Raw genomic sequence first — 22766 nt, 5'->3', positions numbered from 1 at the left:
GAGCTTACAACCGAAATAGACAATGGGTGGGCAGGGAAACTAATCCACAGAGAGGCAAATAGACCCCCACAATGGCAGTGGTAGGGCCAGGAACACAACCCAGATTTCCTGGCTCCCAGTCCACTTCTGCTCCAATCCAGTAGACCCCCTTCCCCTTCCAGAGTTAGAAACAAAACCCAGGCGTCCTGACCCCCAGGCCACTCTCTTAGTGGTTAGAGCCCACTGCCTGACAACCATCTCATTGAGACGGATTTGCTCCCAGTGTATAAATTAGGGTTACCAACTTTCTAGCTGCACAAAACAAACACCCTTGCCCTGCCCCTTCCATGAGGCCCCGCCCCCACTCACTCCATCCCCCCTCCCTCTGTCACTCGCTCTCCCTCACCCTCACTCACTCGCTCATTTCCACCAGGCTGGGGCTGGGAGCTGAGGTGCAGGAGGGGGTGAGGGCTCCGGCTGGGAGTGTGGCTCCCGGCCAATGGGAGCTGCGGAGCTGGTGCTCAGGGTGGGGACAGCCCGCACAGCCCCTGTGGCTGCCCCTATGCCTAAGAGCTGGAGGGACATGCCGGCCGCTTCCCGGAAGCCATGCGGAGCCGGGTAGGGAGCCTGCCAGCCCCACACGAACCGGACTTTTAATGGCCCAGTCAGTGGTGCTGACTGGAGCTGCCAGGGTCTCTTTTCGACCGGGTGTTCCAGTCGAAAACTGGACCCCTGGAAATCCTAGTATACAACAGTGCAACAGCACCTGAGCTGAGCCAAGTTACATTGACAACCACCAAACAATGCCACAAATGCTGCACATTCGAGCAGTTAGTGGGGGTGGTCTCTTGGAGCCAGGACTCCTGGGTTCTATTGCAGCTCTGGGAGGGAAAGGAGGTCTAGTGGTTAGAATGGGGGGCTGCAAGTCAGAACTCCTGGCTCCTATATCCTCTCCAACCCTTCACCCTTCCATGCCTCCATTTCTCTGAGAGTCAAATACTTCACGGCAACACTGCGCAGGGAGGAGGCTGGCTTGGCCGGGGGTTGGAGGGAAGGGGGTTCATGCAGCACTTCAGTCAAGTCTGCAGAGCTAAAACCTCATCCCAGCCCCTTGTAGCTGCTGGAGCCACCCAGGCTAAGCGATTTATATTCAGCCCAGCTCCCTGGGTTGGAACGTCAAAGGGATTCTGCTTCCCAACCCCAGCACAGGAATATTCACCGCGCGGACACCTCCAGCGTCCTCCTTGCCATGCCAGCACCCCCAGCCATGGGACCGTGGCCAGACACCCCTCAGCTGGAAAGGAACGACACCACCCCTCAATCCTTCCTCGTTGCTCTCCAGGTTGTGACCAGGAGCATCATCTTCAGGGGAGAGGCGCTGGAGGGAGGGAGGTGAAAGCGTTGGCTGTGGGGGCGCTGTAGGGAGCAGACGCATTGGCTGTGGGGGAGCTCCTGCTTCCTCCAGTCCCGGCCTGTCCCAGCAAGGGGCGCTTTAGGGAGCAGGGCAGGAGCACTGGCTGTGGGGGAGCTTCTGGCTAATCCAGTCCCAGCCTCTCCCAGCAGGGGGCGCTGTAAGGCACTAGCTCAAACTAACATCAACTCTGCAAACAGTGGAGATGTCGTATTCGGAAACTGCCCTGACCATGATCTGCATGCCCTGTATGTACCTATCTCCGGGAGGCCCTTGAGGCCAGACAGCCTGGGGAGAGAAATCCCCAGAGCCCCCCAGGCAGGTAGGCAGGCACACACCGGCCCCTCTGTAGTGAAGCAGGCTGGAAGCTGTCAGCAGAACACATGGCCTGGCTAGAGCTTCCCTGGGAGCAGAGACGGCTGCTTGGGGAACTGTGAAGCCAGAGGCTGCGTCCCGCTAATTAGAGCTAATTTTTGTAATTGGCTGCATATGTCCAATGCTGACGAGGATTTATGGCATTGTTAATGCCCCTGGAAACACACAGCGCCCCCCCCCCTTCCTTTTCCCATTCCTAATCTCCCAATTGCCAGCTAATTGATAACAACTTCACATTCATTATAGTGCCTGGCTTTGCCAAGAGACTCTCTCTCTAGACATGGCTGTGGTCCGTGCATTGTTTATAAAGGATCCCTCACCCGGAGCTGAGATGCAGCTGCCTCTGGGGTGGGGTACATGGCCTGTTTATACAGTACCCTCGCCCGGGGCTGAGATGCAGCTGCCTCTGGGGTGGGCCACAGGGGTTGTTTATACAGGATCCCTTGCCCAGGAGTGAGATGAGCTGTCGTTATCCCTTTGTTACAAAAGGAGATGCTGAGGGCCAGGATGGGGCAATGACTTGCACACGCTCACTGGCAGTGCAGGGAGTAGAACCCAATCACCCCAAAGCAGGCACAGTGTTCTAGCTGCTCCCGCACAGCTGCAATCCAGCCCTGCCGCCTTCTATGAGACTATAATAGGGTGCTTGGCCCTTTAAAGGCCAGGGGGCTTGGGCCATTCAGTCGTTTTATTTATCAGAATCAGACCCAGCTAAGAAGTCTCAGAGATTTTCAGCCCTCAGATCCCTCTTATGGCTCTTTCTTTGTGATGTTTCAATGGGTACACCCCAGAGCTGACGCAGCATCCCAGTCACTGGTGCCATGAGGTCAACTCCCTGCTCCTATTCAATGGTGCCTGCTGATCTACCCCAGGATTGCATTCAATCTCGGCTCCCTGTTCACACTGAGAGCTCACAATCACTTGCTTTTCACCAGGATCTGACTCCTTTCCAGCGTCCCTGAGTCCCAGGGCACAGCTCCCCCTCCCCACCCCGTAGGTGCAGCTGACATTTCTTGTCCCTGTACACACGACCTTGCCTCTGGCTGTAAGAAAATGCACCTTCTTCGAATGAGCCCAGCTTCCCAAGCGACTCTGAGTTGGAAAAAGGTTTGGAAGGGGCATTCTTGTGCGGCCTAGATCCATACATTGTAAGGCCCGAAGACACCTCAGAGCATCCAATCTGACCTGTCTATTACAGCCCATTCCATTTCCCCCCGCTCCCCCTGGGTTAAGTCCAGTATCTGGTGGACTTGTGTGTCTAAAACATGCCATCTAGTGCTGGGCCCTGGCAGAGACAGGCTGCTGCACTAGCTGGATGTTGGTCCTGAGCCACTCTGAGCTACATTCGCCACCGCTCAGGAAGCCACAAATTGTCCTGGCCTCATTTGCACCCATTTTGCGGGACGAACAAAGGATGGTGCAGCAGTTTAGGTGCTAGCACGGGCCACTTGGGTTCCGTCACAAACCCCAGACCAGACACGGGGGGCTAGATTCACAGAGGTTCTTCTGGGTTGCAGTGTCTAAGCCTGAGTGCTGCCGAGTGGAATTCTTGGCTCCAAGTCGGGTGCCCCATGCCTTGCGTGTAAGGAGAGGATGCTCAGCAAGCTGCGCAGGGAGCCGGCTCAGGAAGCCAGGAGTGAAATGCAGAGGAAAGGGGCAGGGCTCAGGGTTCAGCACCTCACTCATCTGTGAGCCCTCTCCTGGAGTTAGGTGCCTAAGACAGGGCGGCCCTTTCTCATGGAGAACCAGAGAGCCCTGCCCTCACATGGCCAAGAGCTTGGCATTCAGCAAGGCTGTGGAAAGATGTGTTCAAGCCCCTGCTTGGGCTCAGGCAGAGTGGGGATTCAAACCTACATCTCCCACAACCCAGGTACGTGCCCAGCCCACTGGGCTGTTACCCATTCTGGGCCAGACCTACACACATGCTATCTTTTGCATAAGGCCTAATCCTGAGCATGCTCAGAACAAACCTACAGGATCAGGGGCCGCTGGCAAGCTAGCGGGGGAACACACACTGTGAGAATCCTGCTTCAGGGCCGCTGGGGTTTTGGCTGGTGCGAGGCTCCAAACTGCCTGTAAGCTGTGGTGTGGCATCAGGAGTCAATGGTTGTGTGCATGCTGATTGGCAGGGAATTAGGCAGCAGCTGAGCAGGAGGCTGGACATTCTTAGTGGCACCTAGATGTTGGACTTAGGCACCTACATCCTTTTGTGGGTCTAGCCCCTAAGGAGCTGACCCTTGGCTGCGTTGTGCCTCAGTTTCCCCATCTGCACAATGATGGTAATAGCCCTGCCCCACCTCCCCCAGGGGTTGTGAGGATAATGCAGTAGAGAAGCACCAGGGGATGGGGTGGGGGCAAGATAAGTCTCTGAGATAGAAGCACACATCTGATTTGCCGAGCATGCCGGGCCGAGATCATGGCAAGATGACATCTTATCCTGGTGCATGACCTCCAGGCCTTCATCAATGCAGCAAGGCACCCGCTAGCCGGCAGGATCAGAAAGGATCCCGCTCTGGCTGCAGTCTGGGCTGTCTCTCACCCGCTCATGTGGCAAGGCCTCATAACGGGGGCCAGACGTCACTCTGCTAGGAGTGCTGATGAACTGAACAAGGTGACAATGTGCTTGCTTGGGGTTTCAATAACTGTGCAGCCGTTTGTTGCTCTCGGGGCTCGATGGTGGGGGTCTATCGATGGCACTTCCATGGCCCCATCGCTACACAGGCTGAGCGCCTCATGAGTAGTAATGTATTATCCCCAAGACTCCCCGGGTAGGCAGGGCAGAGCAGAGATCACTGTTGTACAATGGGTAAAACGAGGCACCCAGAGGCTAAGTGACTTGCCCAACATCTGTGCTGGAGCAGGACGTGAACCCTGGTGTCTCAAGTCCTCAGCTAGTGTCCTAACCACTGGGCCATCCTTCCTCCGGTCTGTAATTATTTATCATTCATTATTTATGCGTGGGTTTTGAGCAATTATATGTGCAGCGCTCTGGGCCCCGATTTTGGTTAGGGGGGTCTGTACAGTGCATAGCACATGGGGAGGGGGGATCTCAGTTGGGCCTTTGGCTTGAAAGGATGAGATTTTTAATCCGTAAAGGTCGGTAAACATCGGGTTCACCACACACACAAACCGACGCAAAAATACTTCCAAACACAACAGTCGAAATGTACAGACGCAGGGCCGGCCCACAACATTTTGGCACCTGAGACGGGGAGCTCAAATGACGCCCCCATGTCCCCTCGCTTGGGCCAAAACTTTGAAAGGTCTCAATTCTGCCTGCTTCCTGTTCTACTCCTCTCATGGTACTGCTCTGCTACCTATCCCAATAAAGGAGAACTGACAACTTAAAATGTCTTGTTCAAAAATTTTAAGCAACACTTAACTTTCAAACGCCTGAACAGCAAATGTAACTTTTCTTGTCTGCATAGTAAACACTGGCATTTTTATCTGTTTGAATAATCAAAGTGGTGCTTTCTGTGCCTTCTTGGTTGCAAAGATTTGAACTGCTTCCTGAAGGTCCACAGTCTGGGCCAACTCATGCTCTATTGAGATGGTTGTGAGGCCGTCCAGCCTCTCCTGTGTCATTGTGGAGTGTAGATGTGTTTTTATTAACTTCAGCTTGGAGAAGCTGCGTTCTCCATTGGCAACTGTTACAGGAAGTGTTAGAAGTATGCGCAGAGCAACAAAAGCATTTGGAAAGAGGGTGGCCATCTTATTTGTGCACATATATTCCAGAACAGCCTTTGGAGTTGATCCTGCTGAAATGTATCTTGAAAGGGCTTTCAGTTCATCACCTAAATCACTCGCATCAATATCCCGCATGTCATCATGTGTCAACACTGTCTCTAGTGCCCTGCACTGCTGGTGTAGGTCTTCTTCAGGTATAGTGAGGAGTTTTGGAATATCATACAACATCCCAAATATACTGCTGTGTTCCTTGAGCCGCATGAAACATTCTTGAACTGACTGTATTGCACAATCTAGTACCTGGTTAAAGAATTCAACTTTGAATTGTTGTTTGGGGTCTCTTATAGGATTATCCCGTGCCGCGTAATCAAAATGTCGTCTTCTTCGGTGACTCTTGTATTCTTGAATGGGTGGGAAAATAGCTTCAGTGTGAAGTTCCTCTGCCAACTTCTGTGCACTCTTCAGAATGTTTTGAAATCCCTCATCTGACCAGTAAAACTGTAGGTATGACTTTGCTTTGTCCAGTTGTTCCATTGCTCCAGATATATCCAGGTCAACACCTTGGAGTCTCTTGCTTACAACATTTATTTCAAACAGTATGTCATGCCACAACACTAAGCCACAGAGAAATTTGAAGTTTCTGGTGATTCCATTTCCCTCTGCCACTGTTCTCCCATGAACAGTTCCTGTCATAGCATAATCCTCCATAATGGCAACTATGGCATCATCATCTATCTTCCCAATTTGGTGTTTGATAGGCTTTATCGCCTCCACTTGACTTTCCCATCGTGTAGCACTCAGTGGTTTCAGTGTCAGAGAGGAAGTTCCCAGATGTTGTTTCAAAATTTGCCATCGAAGAGTTGCTGCAGAGAAAAATACATAGATACTTTGAATTACATTAAAAAATTCAGCAGCCTCACTAGAAGCTGATGCTGCATCACTGACCACCAAGTTCAATGGATGACAATTGCATGGGACAAAAAAAGCTTGATGGTTTAACTCTCAGATCCGTGTCTGCACTCCTCTGTTCCTTCCTCTCATGTTGGCACCATTATCGTAGCCCTGACCTCTCATGTCAGCTATCGCAATTTCCGCATCTTCCAGCTTTTTAAGAAGCACATTTGTCATACCAGCTCCTGTAGTATCATCAATGTCAATAAATTTTAGAAAATGCTCTCTGACAGTCACCATTGCAGGGACATTTTCACTAGGTTCTGTTGTTGTTACAAAATGCACCATTAAAGTCATTTGTTCTGTATGGCTGATGTCAGGTGTGCAGTCCAGAATAACAGAGTAATATCTTGCTGACTTCAGATCTGCCACAATCTTCTGTTTGACTTTTGTTGCCAGTAACTGTATGATGTCATTTTGAATTGTTTTTCCAAGGTAGTGGTGTGTGTACATATCTTGGGTGGTGACTCTTCTTAGATGCTCCTGGAGTACAGCATCAAACTCAGCCATCAGCTCCACAATTTTAAGGAAGTTTCCATTGTTTGGCACATGCAGCTGATCTGAAGTGCCATGCTAGGTTTTGGGTAGCAAGCATTCTAACAATGACAATGAGCCTTTTCAGAAAATTTTGCCAGTAAAGAGACTCTGATGCAATCTTTTCTTGATGCTGATCATCTATGGTGGCCTTTAACCTTAGTCTCATCTCAAGCTCTTTCCACCTATGGAATGCTCTCTTGATTTGCTGCCTTCTCATGGCATGCCAGATTTCTAGCCGGATTTTTCCAGTCCTTTGTTCCTGTAGAACCCAATGTGGCTGGAACATTAGACTGGAAGAGTTTGCAACAAAAACAGAATGCAGCATTCTGGGTTTTTGAATACATAAGCTATGGCCTCTCCACTTTGTCACCATTGGGGATTTCATGCTAGTAATGTGTTGGATGGAAACTTCTATTTTCATTGTCTTTGGGGAACATGAAGTTTTTCACTTGCTATGGCCCATGCAGTACAAGGAAGTCCCTCAGGCTACTGCTCAAGTGGGTCCACAGTCCTGGATCATCTAGGCTTAAGGAACTAAACTCAGCAGCAGCAGTTTCTTGCACCTTCACCACACTCTTCTCTGATCTACACTTTTCTTCAGGAATGTGCATCCATTTGAGATGGAGATGTGGATGCTGCAGTAGCTGCCAGGTCACCTGCACTCTGACTAACTGGAAGATCAGGCATCTCCTCACCACTCAAATCCTCACTTGGGCCGGAAGGCTCACCGGGAACATTTGTGTGTACATATCTCAGGAGAGCTCCTTCCTGCTTAGCTAGAAAAGCTTCCTTTGCTTTCTTCCTTTTTCTGAATGCTGCCGCAAAGGGGCGTTTTCTTCTTTCACTCATGACTGCTGTTCTGTGCCAGCTATAGTGGCTCTCAACACTCAGTTGAAGGGGACAAATAAGCAGGCTGGCAGCAGGGCCTGAATGAGGGAAGATATCAGCGTCTTAAGCGCAGGGGCGGCTCTAGCTTTTTTGCCGCCCCAAGCACGGCAGGCAGGCTGCCTTCGGCGGCGCGCCTGCGGGAGGTCCCTGGTCCCGCGGATTCGGCGGCATGCCTGCGGGAGGTCCGCCAGTCCCGTAGCTTCGGTGTACCCGCCGTCGAATTGCCGCCGAATCCGCGGGACTGGCGGACCTCCCGCAGGCATGCCGCCCTCGCAGGGACCGGCAGGGCGCCCCCTGTGGCTTGCTGCCCCAGGTACGCACTTGGAGCGCTGGTGCCTGAAGCCGCCACTGCTTAAGGGCCTTACTGGCTCCTACTCCTTCAGCTGACTGTCTGTTCTCCTCAAGTGGGTTCAGGGAAGCAGCAGGAAACAGGAAGCTCCCTGAGAAGCTGGTTTTAATCAGTCCAGGCTCCTGGGGGTGCTAGAGAGGTACATAAGAGGGTCCTCCTCTTCTCTCTCCCTGAAGCTCCTGCTGCTTTCTGTTATTTCCTCTCACCTTTTCTCCTGCCTGACTGTTATGTCTCTTGTGCCCTCCTTCCTCCAGCCCAGCACTCCACCATTTCTGTGCATCTAGAGCAGACAGAATACATATGCACCAGCAGCAGAGACAATTTTCTACACTCTGGGTCCTAGTGGTGCCTCCCCACAGTCTGGCACCTGAGGCGGCTGCCTCAGTTCGCCTCAGATGGGCAGTGTAAGAAAAATGTTGCTTGGAAACTTATTCCAGTTTGACTTAAGGAGATTTACTTTGTCTGTGTGGACATGCGATGTTGACAATTTGTATTTTAATGGCTAGGAAGCTTTGACTTTGTGAATCTCAGCGTCTCCTGTTATTCAATAATTATTGTCTCACTCCCCCCATTCTGTGACCCTCCCCATAATTTCCTGCAACTGTGAACATTTCAATCAATAAAAATTGTAAAAAGCTTTAAAATAAACAGCGCTATTATCTGTCGCTATAAACGATGAAAAATTCAAACCAACTTTGGCCAAACCCTCTATATAAACAACAACAATGCACCAGGTGAATCACAATTTCAGCACATAGCACGACTCAGGCACTTAGCATTCTTGAGCCTCGTGATATTTAGTTCTTTCCTTAAAGCACCAGCTCCTGGAGTCATGAACGTGTGAGAAACTCAACTTTTCTTTTCTTTTCAGAGGTAGTTTTCTAACCCTCGCAGTGGGGGAGAAAACCTGGAAAAGATTAACCTTAAGGGATCCAAAACCAGAAGGAAAACTAAAAAAACAAGATGAATGTTCAAAAATCTCATTATTTCCTAAGCCAATTTCCTGCTTTTAAAGAACCTTCTTGCTGGTTTTTTTAAGCCAAGCTCATAATGTTTAAGCCGAGGGGGTGATTTTTAAAGCCAGTACGGTAATATTTCCGGGGATCTCTGATTTTTTTCTGCACCAACCTGATGATTTTCAAGATGATCTGACTTGTGAATTTGGAACACTCAAGCCTCAGAGCCTCTGACGTTGCTGGTGGCAGCTCTGCTGAAACACCAGCCAAGCTGGGAGGAAAGATTTCCTTCTTCCCCTCCCAGGTGGAGTGCGGGGGCTCCCACTGCTCCTTTACAGCGCGGAGTCTAAAGCTGTGTGCGTGAAAACATGCCCCGGCTTTGGGGAGGCGAATGCTGCGAGTTCAGCCCAACCTAACTGCAAACGCGACATCCACCTTTAACAACCTGCTGAACTGCCTGCTCATACAACAGCAACCAAGATGTGGTCTAGCTCTCCGGAGCATATCACACAAGGCTACGAGCCCCGATGCAGGTCTATTCTAGTCTATAGGTTATATGCAGATGGAATTTGGCTTGCATTAGCACTAGGAGCCCCAGTCATGGGCCAGGACCCATTGTGCCAGGTGCTGTACAAATACAGAACAGAGTAGACGAGACAGGTTCTGGGGCATACCTGACTGGCTGGGCCCATTAGTCTGATCTGGGACGGCAGGATGGGAGGCCGAGCTAGATGGGCCTATTGGTCTGAGATGGGGCAGCAAGCAGTGTTTGGATTCAGTGCACCCTCTTCCCCGCTCCATCCCATACGTCACACACAACATTCCCACACTCCTCCATCCTTTCATCCCCTCCTCCCAAGGGCTGGTCCATGCCCCTAGGCTTGGCACACCCCCTTGCCCCTCTGCATTTGCCAGGTGCCCCTGCACCACTTCAAATCCCTCCCCAACTACCAAGCCTCTCCACAGCCCACCTTTCTCATCCAAGGCTTTGTGTCTACCTTATTTACCAGGATCATCAGCTTTGTGGGGCAGGAAATGGGTCTTGGCCCTGACAGTGAGCTGCTGGGTACATAGGTTGTAGTATATAAAATATTCCCGCTGCAGAAGTGAGAGAGGAGGGCCAGGGTGACCACCCCAGATTAACGCCCCAGAATCGCAGCTTTCATTAAAAAGTTGGCCTGGCTTACGGTTCCAGAGAAAACCTTCAAAATGTAACAGGAGCGTTAACGATGCTGCAACACCAGCCTGCGTCTGCAGAGAGCCTGAGCCAATCGTTCTGAGAGGGAGGAGCTGCCCTGAGTGTCACTGATGCAGCCTGAGTCTGCAGAGCGCCTGAGATGATTGCTCCAACAGGAGGGAACTGACCCATAATTATCTCTGTTGGGTGTTACCTCTGAACCCTAATGACGCACACGTCAGTGTCTACCTATCTATCAATCCCTGTGTGACTCCACTAAATATATCCCCATTTGATGATGGTTCTCCCGCTGGAGATCAATGAGTTAGCTAGTTTTTAGTCCATTTCGCCGATGTCAGATGATTCCATATATAGAGCTAATACCACCTCCCTGCTCCTACTCCATATCCCTCTGTTTAGACAGCTAAGAAGGTGCCCCACCATGGCAGACTGGGGAGCAAGAGGCATCACTTACTCTGTGATCTCTTCTGTCACCGTGTGCTCCACTTGAAGCCGGGAATTCACCTCAATGAAGTAGTGTTTGCCATGTTTATCTACCAGGAACTCCACGGTGCCGGCATTTTCATATCCTACCTGCAAGGAGATAAGGGGTTTGTGAGGGTCTGAGCATTCTAACTGTGCCTCTCAGTGGCAAATATATACAGAGCGGTTGTGGTCTGGGATAGGGCACAGGACTAGGAAACAGGGCCGCTCTGTCTGGTCTAGTGGTTAGAGCAGAGTGACTGGGACACTGGGCTCCAGGGATCTATCCTTGATGCTGGAAGGGGAGTGGGGTCTAGTGGTTAGAGCAGGGTGGGGCTGAAAGTAAGGACTCCTGGGTTTATTCCTGGCTACCTATGCGGGGACTGGGGTTGAGTGGACAGAGGAGGGCTGGGAGTCAGGACTCTTGAGTTCTGTTTCCCTTGTGGCTGCTTCTGGTGGGGGAAGAAGACTGCCTCTGAGGATGCAAGTGGCAAGGTCCCTCTCGGCCAAGTGGGATGAGATGGGTGAGGGAGGGCATCCCAGGGACAAACAAGCACACAGGTGAGTGGCTGTCGTGGCCTCATTCTGTCCCTGGTGGTTAGCATGTGACACCTTCTCAGGGTGGCTTGGCTGGCTGGCTTGCAGCCCAATCCCGGTTGAGTGCAATCAGACATCGTTAGGATACAGCTTTTAATTAGATCCCAGCCCTCCAACCAAAGCACTTGACTCCAGAAGATGCTGCGCAGGGAGATTTCAGATGCCGGGAGGTGACACTAATGTAGCTTGCGTGATTAGCAATAATGTAACATTCATACACCGCTGGCTGCCAGGTTTTCATCTCTAGGAGCAGCTGAGCAGAGTTTGGGACAGGAGGAAAAGCTGGACCTACTCATATTAACTTGGCTGGGAATCAGGGCCTCCCCTCCAGCGCCCCCCCATCCAGCTCCTGTGACGAAGAACAAGGGAGGACGGGGGGCTCCTTCATCGGGCTGGGTGCTGCCCAGAGACACAGTCCCTACCCCAAAGAGCTTACTATCCAAACAGGCAAAGGGTGGGCTGGAGATAGGGATAGCAACTGTCTAATCACACAAATGCAAACACCCTTGCCCCGCCCCACCCCACCCCACCCCTTCCCTGAGGCCCCGCCCCTTCTCCAAGACCCTGCCCCGCTCATTCCATCCCCCCTCCCTCTGTTGCTCACTCTCCCCCACCCTCACTCACTTTCACCGGGCTGGGGCAGGGGGTTGGGGTGCACGAGGGGATGCAGGGTGCAGGCTCTGGGAGGGAGTTTGGGTGTGGGAGGGGGCTCGGGGCTGGGGCAGTGGGTTGGGGTGCACGAGGAGCTGTGGGGTGCAGGCTCTGGGAGGGAGTTTGGGTGTGGGAGGGGGCTCAGGTTTGGGGCAGTGGGTTGGGGTGCACGAGGAGCTGTGGGGTGCAGGCTCTGGGAGGGAGTTTGGGTGTGGGAGGGGGCTCAGGTCTGGGGCAGAGGGTTGGGGTGCACAAAGAGATGCGGGGTGCAGGCTCTGGGAGGGAGTTTGGGTATGGGAGGGGGCTCAGGGCTGGGGCAGGGGGTTAGGGTGCGGGAAGGGGTTTGGGGTGCAGGAGGGGGTGCTGACTCTGGGAAGGGGCTCAGGGCTGGGGCAGCGGGCGGGGGTGAGGGGTGGCGGCGCTTACCTCGGGCGGCTCCCAGTTGACGGCACAGCATGGCTAAGCCAGGCTCCCTGGCCCTGCACTGCTCCTGGAAGCAGTTGGCACATCCCTGTGGCCCCTGAGGTGGGGGAGCCCAGGTGGCTTCACATGCTGCCCCCCACAGCTCCCATTGGCTGCAGTCCTATTGGCCGCGGAGTCCTCCCAGGGGCTGCAGGGACATGCTGGCTGCTGCTGGGAGCAGCGTGGAGCCAGGGCAGGCAGGGAGCCTGCCTTAGCCCCGCTGTGCAGCCAGACTTTTAGCTGCCTAAAATCTCCCGGTTTGGCTTCAGTAGCCTCCGGGAGATACAGCCCAATTCCAGGAGACTCCCGGCGAAAGCAGGAGGGTTGGCGACCCTACCTGGAGAACGAGGTGCAGAGAGGGGAAGGTCAATAGCAGAGCTGGGATTAGAAAACACATGTCCTGACCCCTAGCCCAGTGCTCTTTCCTCTCTGCCACAGCCTTCCTGCGGAGCGTCTTTCCTGCTCTCCAGTGTCCATTAAGGGCATTTCTTGCATCTTCCTATGGAGCAGTGAGACTTGGCCCCTGCTGGAGAGGGGATATGGCCACAGCTGGGCCCACTGACCTGCTCGTATGCAGGGGCACTGTGCGGGCGACAGGGCTAGATGGGTCACAGGGCTGATCCGGGGCAGCGGGTGGTGCTAGACGGGCCCATTGGTGGTGTGGGGGGCCGGATATTGAGTAGATGGGACCATTGCTCTGCTATTCACTAAGCTACCCCTGGTGAGCAAACACTGGGCATCAGGGATGTGTTTGCTGCAGTGAAACCACAGGCACACAGATCCCCCCCTCCTAATCTCCTCCGCCTCCCTTTGATACCCGCCCTGCCGGCCCTCTCCCCATTCTCCTCACCCTCTGCCCAGTGGCCCACGTCTCCTCTAGGACCCAGCTTTCAAAGCCATTCCCCGCAACCCCTGTCCCCCACTGATCTGTGCCGTTCCTGGGCCTCTCAACCTCTTCCCAGCTCAGCTTCCCTTTGCCTTATCCGACATGACTCAAACGCGCCTGCAGAGCGCACGTTGCTTGCATTCACGTTGGACTGAACCCAGGCTATTTGCAAGAACCGTTTCTTTCCCCGCATCTGTCCAGGGATCCCAGGTAATGAAAGAGTCACGGCTGCTGCCAGGGAGAGCTCGGAATCCCTGTGGCACCACTGGGACAGAGGTTAATGTTGCTTTGCAAACAGAGGGGGATGGAAGGAAAGACAATTTCTCTCTCTGTGTCGCTTTCCCCCTAGCACTGGCGTCTAGTGTGACTGCAGCAACTGCAGTGCTTTCTCTGCCAGCTGCTGCGTCCTCCATCCCAGCAGGCGACGTGCAGACAGAGGTACGCTCTGTTAAATCCAGGGAGGTCCGGATAAAATGTAACAGGGGAAGTCTGGAGGATTGGCACATGCCTAGCAGCTGCTGGCAGGCCATTCAAGGGGTAGGTGCTATGCCGAGAGCCCCGCTCGCACCAGGTCAGGAGGAGACACTTTCCACTGCATGCAATCCCACAACCCGGGGTCCCCTTGGAGGGAGATACACAGCTGTGCCTCCACCGCTCAGCCTGTGCCCAGAGGTGCAGACGATCACCCCTCTGCTTCGCACCGTTCATTACTCTGGGGGTTCCAGCCGAGGCCCTGAGCGGGATGGGGGCCAGTCAGCGAGAACAGCTCCCTGGCCCAAAGAACCTGCAGTCTAATTAGACAAAGCTTGGGAGGGGAATCAGCTCCCCGGGGGAGGCAGGCCGGCCTAGCACTTGGGTCTCTTCCCTGCCAGCGCAGTGCTCCAGCCATTAAGCTGCAGTGGGATCAGCTATCCTGCCTCTCCACTTCAGGTTCCAAAGGGTTCTCTGGGAACGCTGACAAAGTTAGCAGGCCTGCCTCTCTGGATGAACGGTTCCTTACAGGAGAGACATTAACTAGCCATAATGGAAGCAGAGCTCTCAGCCAAGGGCCCTAGGATAAGTGAGTAATTTCAGCCTGGCAATAAGCACCGCTGCAGAGTCCTCATCCCTCCCCACTTCAATCAGAAATAAACACGCCGTTCTCTGGGGAGCCCAGCCACTGGAACGGAGCGAGGGACGGGCTGAGGCTGCCATTATCTATGCCATGGGAAGGGGGTACTGAGTTCTTTGGGGCCCTCTTAGCGGTTTTTCGGTAATACCTGAGATCCCCATTGTGCCAGGCGCTGCACAGACCCTGGCCAAGATCAGGGCCCCATTGTGCCAGGTGCTGCCCAGACACATGAGAGCATCCCTGCCCTGAAGCCAGCAGCTGTTCATACTCCACTTACTCCTCTCCCTCACAAAGCTGAGGATGGAACACAGGCCCCATGACAAGGGCATCTCCCCCAGCAACGGCTGGAAAGGAGGTCCCACTCTCTGCCCTCCACATGGTTATGATCAGCAGGAGGGCAAAGGAGGTTGCAGGGGACCCAGGTGTCTGGCATAAGCTCCCCTGATGGACTGTGGGGTAATCCTCACACTGCAATACCAAGAACCCCACCCCACCGCAATAGGTTTAAAGGTGAATCCCACTGAAGGGCAGCAGAGATAAGCTCGTCTCAGCTGAGGTGCAGGGTGCCAGGTGGCAAGCGCAGACTGCTCCCTCATGGATAGGGCCCTGCCAAATTCACAATCCATTTTGGTCAATTTCATGGTTATAGGATTTTTTAAATCGTAAATTTCATGATTTCAGCTATTTAAATATAAAATGTCATGGTGATCCCTCTCCCAGAGCTGAGGACTGAACCCAGGAGTCCTGACTCCCAGCCCCCCTTTCTAACCTCTAGATTCCCCTCCCATAGCAGAGGGCAGACTCCATAAGCTCTCACTCCTGCCCCACCTTCTCCAGCATCTAGACTCCCCTTCTCCTCCCAGCTGCAGGAATAAAACACAGATGTTCTGGCTCCCAGCCCCCACTCCCCACTCCAACCCACTAGACCCCACTCCCTTCCCAGAGCAGGGGGAAAAATCCAGAAGTCCTGAGCACCAGTCTAATACCCTCCCTGAATCTGTGTGTGTGTGTGTGAGAGATACAGGTGACATGAGGACAGAAGCAGTGGCTGTTGTGTCTGCCCGTCTCTCGCAGACGACCAGCAGCTCGGGCGATGCATGTGAGCAGGGGACATGTCGAGGAACATGATTAACTGTAGCATCGCTGTGTCCCACTGAACAGATGCTGCGCTGTGGTGGCAAATGCCGAGACAGCACTTGGAAAACAAGGCAGGAGTGGCCAGTGTGCCAGACTGAGAGTCAGTAAACCTGGCTTCTATCGCCAGCTCTGGGGGGCAAGAGAGGTCTAGTGGTAAGAGCAGGAGGTCAGGCTGGGCATCAGGCCCCCAGGTTCTCTCTCTTCCATTCCCTGGCCTGTTTTAAGACCCAGACGATGAATTACAGATACAAAATCTGCCTGGCCTCGTCACAGCCCTGGGGGTGACCTTGGGCTAGACTGACAGGGACCAGGACCTTCTCCTAGGACATCAGAGAGAGAGCATCTCTGATCCAACCCACGCCTGCTAATTAAACAGGGAGCCCGCAAGCTGTGGCGGCTGGGAGTTCAAGGGGAGCTGAGGGTGGGGAAAATCCTTGAACGGAGCAACCAGCGGGGGTCAGTGCAAGGCCGGGAATTAAATAACATAGACCAGAAAATATGGATTAACTGTGCATTTCAATCTTCGCAGGGCAGGGGGGAGCGGGCGCCAGACAGCTGTAAAGAGGATAATGAAGCCTGGAGCTCATTAAAGATGTTTTAACTGTTCGGCGGCTCCTGAATTTTAAGAGGCATGGACAGCAATGATATTTTTCCCCCTTAAAGAGGCAGTCTGGCTGGGACGCAGGACTCCTGGGTTCTATTCTCAGCTAGGGGAGGGGAGCGGGGTCTAGTGGGCTAGAGTGAGCAGTGTAGGAGGGCAGGACACCTGGGTTCTATTTCCAGTTCTGGTACTTACTGCAAGTCCCCACCCCTCTGTGTGCCTCAGTTTACCTGCCCACCCTTTGTTAATTTAGACTGTAAGCTCTCGGGGGCAGAGACTGTCTCTCACTGTGTCTGTGCAGCACCTGGCACAATGGGAGCCCCAATCTCACAGACTCTGTGAATCAGAGCTCACTCGGCTATCTTGAGTAGGTGGGGCTTATTTTGAGGGAGGAGCATGGTCCCACGCCCCTGTGCCAGCGCAGACAGCTGGGTGAGGACACTAGGTCCTTCCACACAGTAAGTGCGGACAACGTCTGGTTTACGACCATGCTCCACAAGCTGCGTCCTCCAAGTCTGAACACTGGAATCACTTCCCCTCACCGTGCGGTTATTTTCCGATGTGCCGGGGTCACACACCAATGCTCGGGGGCCGTGCCGAGCTATCTGTTCTTACTGCCCCGAGCTGCCAACCCCACTGCCACCCCCAGTGATGTAAACACAGTGTAAAAAGAGCACCTTAGTCTGCTCCCTGCTGGTGCTGGCTCACATCAGACTGTGGAGGTTTTTCTACCCCTGCTGTGGCTGAAGATCAGAGAGGGAGCATCTGGGGAAGGGAGAGCCCCACATGAACATGGCTTATGCATCACAGGAGTTCCTGGCTAAGAAAGACATTGGCTAGTGGCACAGGTATTGGACTAGGAGCTGGTGTCTACTCCTGGCTCTGCCACTGACCTACTGTGTGACCTTGAGAAAGTCCCTTCCCCGCTCTGTGCCTTGGTTTTCCCACCCCACTTTTGTCTATGGCAAGACTCCGGACGCCAGATTCTATATCCAGTTTTGGGAAGAGAGTAGAGATTGGTAGTTACAGAAAAAGAGGCTGAGAATCAGGACTCCTGGGTTCTATGCCTGGCTCTGGGAGAGGAGTGTGACTAGAACCCAGGAGTCCTGACTCCCACCTCTGCTTCTCTAACCACTAGACCCCACTCCCTACCTACAGCTGAGAATAGAACCCAGGAGTCCTGACTCCTAGCCCAGTGCTCTAACAGTGGAGATCAGCATCATCCTACTTCCCTATATTTCAAACTAGCACCAGGATTTGACTTCTCCACCCCACCCCAGGATATGAGCAACACCCCAGTCGTCTGTTGATTCCTATAAAGAGATGCTCCACATGGAAATGCATCTGTGTTTCCTGTAGCTTAAATTACCTGCTAACGAACTTGAGGGGAAATAATCTCTTAATTATCTATTTAAGAAAAAATGTAGTACAGGCAGCCTAATCAAATATCATTTTGATCATTAAATGAAAGCACATTACGAGGCGATTGAGTGGGTTTAAGAGCGGGATCAGCAAGGCTGGAGCTTCCTGCGCATCAGCAGCTGGAGAAAAGACAGGGTAGCTACATGCATAATAGACATTAGATAAGGCTGCCAGGCTGGCAGTCAGAACGCCTGGGTCCTATCTCCACTTCTGAGGGGGGAGTGGGGGCTAGTGGTTAGAGCAGCAGGGCAGCTAGGAGCCTGGATTCCTGGATTCTCTTCCAACCGGGCCCCCAAACTTACTGGGTGAACTTGACTGAGCCCCTTTACCTCAGTTTCTGCTTCCACACTCTCTTTCCACTGTGAGCTCTGTAGGACAGGGACTGTCACTCAGGCTGTGTCTGTGTGGCACCCAGCCCAGCGGGGCTCCCAATCACACTCAGGGTCTGTGTGGCACCCACCAAGACAGGGCCCCTGATTGCAGTCAGGGTCTGTGCAGCACCTGGCATGATGGGGCCCTCGATCTCAGTCAGGGCCTCTGGGAGCTTCCATAACCCCACCAATACTGAATTTGCAAAAGACAAATTTAGGCCTTTGTGATGTCGGTCCTTTCCTGCCTTAGGTGGGGGGCACATGAGGCCATGCACGACCACCAATAGTTTTTGCAGCAGCACTAGGAATGCTGGGTTGCACTCCCAGAAGCCCTTGCACCCAAGGCTGCACACCCAGCTGGTGGGACAGCCATCCCTGCACTGCACACGCATGGATCAGACCCAGGAGCCTCCTGATTCAGGGAGCCTGCTCCCAAGCTCCCCTATTATTTCAGGTAGAAAGGCTGGGGGAGGAATGTATTCAAATGAGGTGATGTATATTTAAATATGCAAATCAGGGCACTGCCTTATTTGCACAGAGCACTCAACTCTGCACCCTAATGGGGCATGGTGAATGTGCTAGTCCGCAGTGAAGGCGTGGTGAAGTGGCTGAGCAATGAAGCCAAGGAGATGTGAAAGCAGCTGGGGTTTGAAGGGGATCTGGGAACGTAAAGGAGATTGATCAATGGCCCCGCTCTGTGGCTGGCGTCTCATCTGCTCCCTCTGATGTCTCTTTCCAGAGGAATCCCGCACTGAACCTGCTGCTTTGCAGACGCTGCCAGAGACACCTCAGTGTTGGGCTGGGTTGGCTCCGGATGCAAATGTAGCAATTTAGACATTGTTCCTGGCCCGGCTTTGTATTAGGTGCTCCCGAGATCGGGGCTCCCCATCGTGCTGGGTGTTGCACAGACACGACGCAGATCATGGCGTCCTTGGGCCGGGTGCCGCACAGATCCCTGGCTGAGGCTGAAGGAAGGGAAGTGCTATTATCCCGGTTTTACAGAGCCCCAGACAAAGTGAGTGGCCCAGGGAGTCCGTGGCAGAGCCAGGAACTGAACCAATCTCCCAAGTCCTAGGTTAATCTAACCACGGGGCCAAGCCTCCTCTCTGTGAAAGAATGGCCTTAGGAATACATAGATTCAGGCACAATGGAGACACAATCTAGACAGGTTGAATGAATGTAGCACCCAGGACTCCTGGGTTCTATTTCCCACTCTACTATTGCCCTTGGCCAAGTCCCTTCCCCTCTCTGTGCCTCAATTTCCCCACCTCTTCTTCGTTAAAATAGCCTGTAAGCAATTTGGGGCAGGGACCATATCTGTGTATCTGTGCAGTGCTCAGCCCAATGTGGCCCCACTCCCGGGCAGGGTCTGCACAGCGTCAGGTGCAATGGAGGCCCTGCTCCCAGTCAGGGTCTGTGCAGCAGCAGGCACCTTGGGGATCCCAATCTTGGCCAGGACAGGCAAACACAGTTGCTTTACTGACCGGGGGAGCAGAGAGGAAAAAGGCTGCCTCTACCGGGGAAGGAAACTTGAAATCCTTCTCGCTGACTAGCAAGGAGGGATGAGGCTGAACTAGAAGGAACTGGCTGAAAAGCGAAACATGATGAGGAATAAATAGAAGCCTGTTTTCAGAGGCCTGATCGTGAAGGAGTCGGAGAGGCAAAAGAAAATCAGGGTGAGCAGCCATTTGCCTCAGAGGTTTTAATCAAGCCGCAAAGAAGAACCCATCAGCCAGGAAAGGCAGTTCTCAGCCGATTACGCCAAGCGTGCTCTGTGCCCAGGACAATGGTGCCACACAGGCCAGAGGCTGCTCGGTGCTCTGTCTGGTGTAGTTTAGAGGCCTCATCTGAGATTATAGCTGTGCTGTGCTGGGCACAAGTGAAGGCCCTTGTAGCCTCCGCCGGCTACACCCTGATCACCATCCAGGTCTGTGCAGCGCCCAGCACAATAGGGGGCCCTGATCTTGATTCATGTCTGTGCAGCACCTGGCCCAATAGAGCCCCTGATCCCCCTCAGAGTCTGTGCAGAGCCCATTATTGGCAGGCGCCTTTAGTGCTCTTAGCAACCTCGATCCACCGTGTTCCAAGTGGCTCCATTAGTTTGTTGTGCCCATAACAACCAGGAGCTCGTTTACAGAGCAGGAGCATCAACTCGTAAGTTCTGATTCTCGGCCTGTTATTTTATCCTGTCATTTGCGATTCATTGTCCCTGAAGGAAAATAACCCAGCAGGGCTTTGGATGTTGCTCAGATGCATCACTCCCAGGCAGATGTATGGAACCCACAGACTGTGTGCATCTGCTGGGCGAACACTGCCCCCTAGTGCCAGGCAGCCTGCCGAGCAACTGCATTTGCACCCATGAGGCAGGAGGCACCCAGATAGCTATGCCAAGGAGGGAGTGGGGGCACGTGGCAGGAAGCCTGGAAGCTCCAGTGGCCCACTAGGGGCATTTGCTGCCTACTTCAATTAGATGGGAGAGTGGAGAGCGCAAACAGGAAAGGACACTTGGGATCTTGATGAGATGCAGAATAACAGGGAAAAATCTGCTTTTTTGTGTCTTCGAGCCTCTAGACCCCACGCCCCTCACCACCTGAGCTGGGAATAGACCCCATGAGTCCCGACTCCCAGCCCCACTGCTCTAACCACCAGACCCCACGCCCCTCACCACCTGAGCTGGGAATAGACCCCACGAGTCCCGACTCCCAGCCCCACTGCTCTAACCACCAGACCCCACGCCCCTCACCACCTGAGCTGGGAATAGACCCCACGAGTCCTGACTCCCAGCCCCACTGCTCTAACCACCAGACCCCACGCCCCTCACCACCTGAGCTGGGAATAGACCCCACGAGTCCTGACTCCCAGCCCCACTGCTCTAACCACCAGACCCCACGCCCCTCACCACCTGAGCTGGGAATAGACCCCACGAGTCCTGACTCCCAGCCCCACTGCTCTAACCACCAGACCCCACGCCCCTCACCTCCTGAGCTGGGAATAGACCCCATGAGTCCTGACTCCCAGCCCCACTGCTCTAACCACCAGACCCCACGCCCCAACACGACTGAGCTCGGAATAGACCCCACGAGTCCTGACTCCCAGCCCCACTGCTCTAACCACCAGACCCCACGCCCCTCACCACCTGAGCTGGGAATAGACCCCACGAGTCCTGACTCCCAGCCCCACTGCTCTAACCACCAGACCCCACGCCCCTCACCACCTGAGCTGGGAATAGACCCCACGAGTCCTGACTCCCAGCCCCACTGCTCTAACCACCAGACCCCACGCCTCACCTCCTGAGCTGGGAATAGACCCCACGAGTCCTGACTCCCAGCCCCACTGCTCTAACCACCAGACCCCACGCCCCTCACCTCCTGAGCTGGGAATAGACCCCACGAGTCCTGACTCCCAGCCCCACTGCTCTAACCACCAGACCCCACGCCCCTCACCACCTGAGCTGGGAATAGACCCCACGAGTCCTGACTCCCAGCCCCACTGCTCTAACCACCAGACCCCACGCCCCTCACCACCTGAGCTGGGAATAGACCCCACGAGTCCTGACTCCCAGCCCCACTGCTCTAACCACCAGACCCCACGCCCCTCACCACCTGAGCTGGGAATAGACCCCACGAGTCCTGACTCCCAGCCCCACTGCTCTAACCACTAGACCCCACGCCCCTCACCACCCGAGCTGGGAATAGACCCCCACGAGTCCTGACTCCCAGCTCGCTAAACTCGTGGCTTAAAGCGGATCACGGATTGGTTGCCACGAGGTTGCCAAGGAGTCTTGTGCAGGTCCAGATGCCAACAAAGAGCGGGCGTCTGGAGGGGGAGACAATTAAACCCAGCAGCAGCTCTGCCGCTGGCTTTGTCTTTTCATAATAAGAGATGGAGGTGGCACTGGTAATTTCAGGAGTGAAGCTTATGCTTATGCTCCCTCAATGAATTTCACGGCTGCCTGCCTTCCAAAGTCATGTGGCGGGACTGTAAATCCCGAAGGGGACATTCTAATCAGCCAGGAGATCCCTCTCCCCTCCCACACTTGGGAAATAAGACCCAGGAGTCCTAACTCCCAGACCCCCTGCTCTGACAATTAGACCCTACTCCCCTCCCAGAGATGGGGATAGAAGCCAGGAATCCTGACTCCCAGCCACCCTTTCTCTACCCACGAGATTCCATCACCCACCAGAGCTGGGATAGAAACCAGGACTCCTGGCCCCACCCCCCTACTCTAACTACTAGACCCCACTGCCTTCCCAGAGCCAGGAATAGAAGGAGTTCTGGCTGTCCATGAATGTTTCATACGGGGGTGTCGATTTCAGCAGCTGCTGCCCCAACTTGTCACGCCGTCAGCGAGTGGGAGGTGCACGGAGTTCGTTAGGAAGTCTGGTAATTACTCACTTCACAGAGGAACAATGGGGCCCCAGTGCAGAGGGGGAAGGGACACGCTAAGACAACAGCTGCTAATGTCACCACTCAGAGCCGGCTGTCACAACGCTCCGCGGTATCAGCACAAATCACTTCTCCCAGCGCAGGAGCCCTGGGCTCCTTCTGACAGCCCACGTTCCCAAAACACAAAGCAGAGCTAAGGGAAGAACCCAGGAGTCCTGTCTCCTGAGCTCCACCCCCCACTCTAATCATTAGCTCCCACTCCCCTCCCAGAGATGGGAATAAAACCAGCCCCCCCTGTTCTAACCACTAGACTCCACTCCCTTCCCAGAGCTGGGACTAGAACCCAGGA

At 53.9% G+C, this 22766-nt stretch overlaps 1 protein-coding gene across 14 annotated transcripts in view; it reads right to left on the bottom strand.

Moving 5' to 3' along the window:
- Positions 1-22766, bottom strand: part of PC (pyruvate carboxylase) — a 235843-nt gene that overhangs the window by 98013 nt on the left and 115064 nt on the right. For all 14 annotated transcript variants that reach the window (XM_039547629.1, XM_039547632.1, XM_039547631.1 and 11 more), the window contains one exon: positions 10786-10904. In XM_039547629.1, the coding sequence (XP_039403563.1) occupies positions 10786-10904 (119 nt within the window). The remainder of the gene's footprint in view (positions 1-10785; positions 10905-22766) is intronic.

This window comes from Mauremys reevesii, linkage group 7 (assembly GCF_016161935.1).
Source record: "Mauremys reevesii isolate NIE-2019 linkage group 7, ASM1616193v1, whole genome shotgun sequence".
Lineage (NCBI taxonomy): Eukaryota > Metazoa > Chordata > Testudines > Geoemydidae > Mauremys > Mauremys reevesii.
The sequence above is the reverse complement of the archived record's forward strand: the minus strand, read 5'-3'. Positions and strand labels throughout refer to the sequence as shown.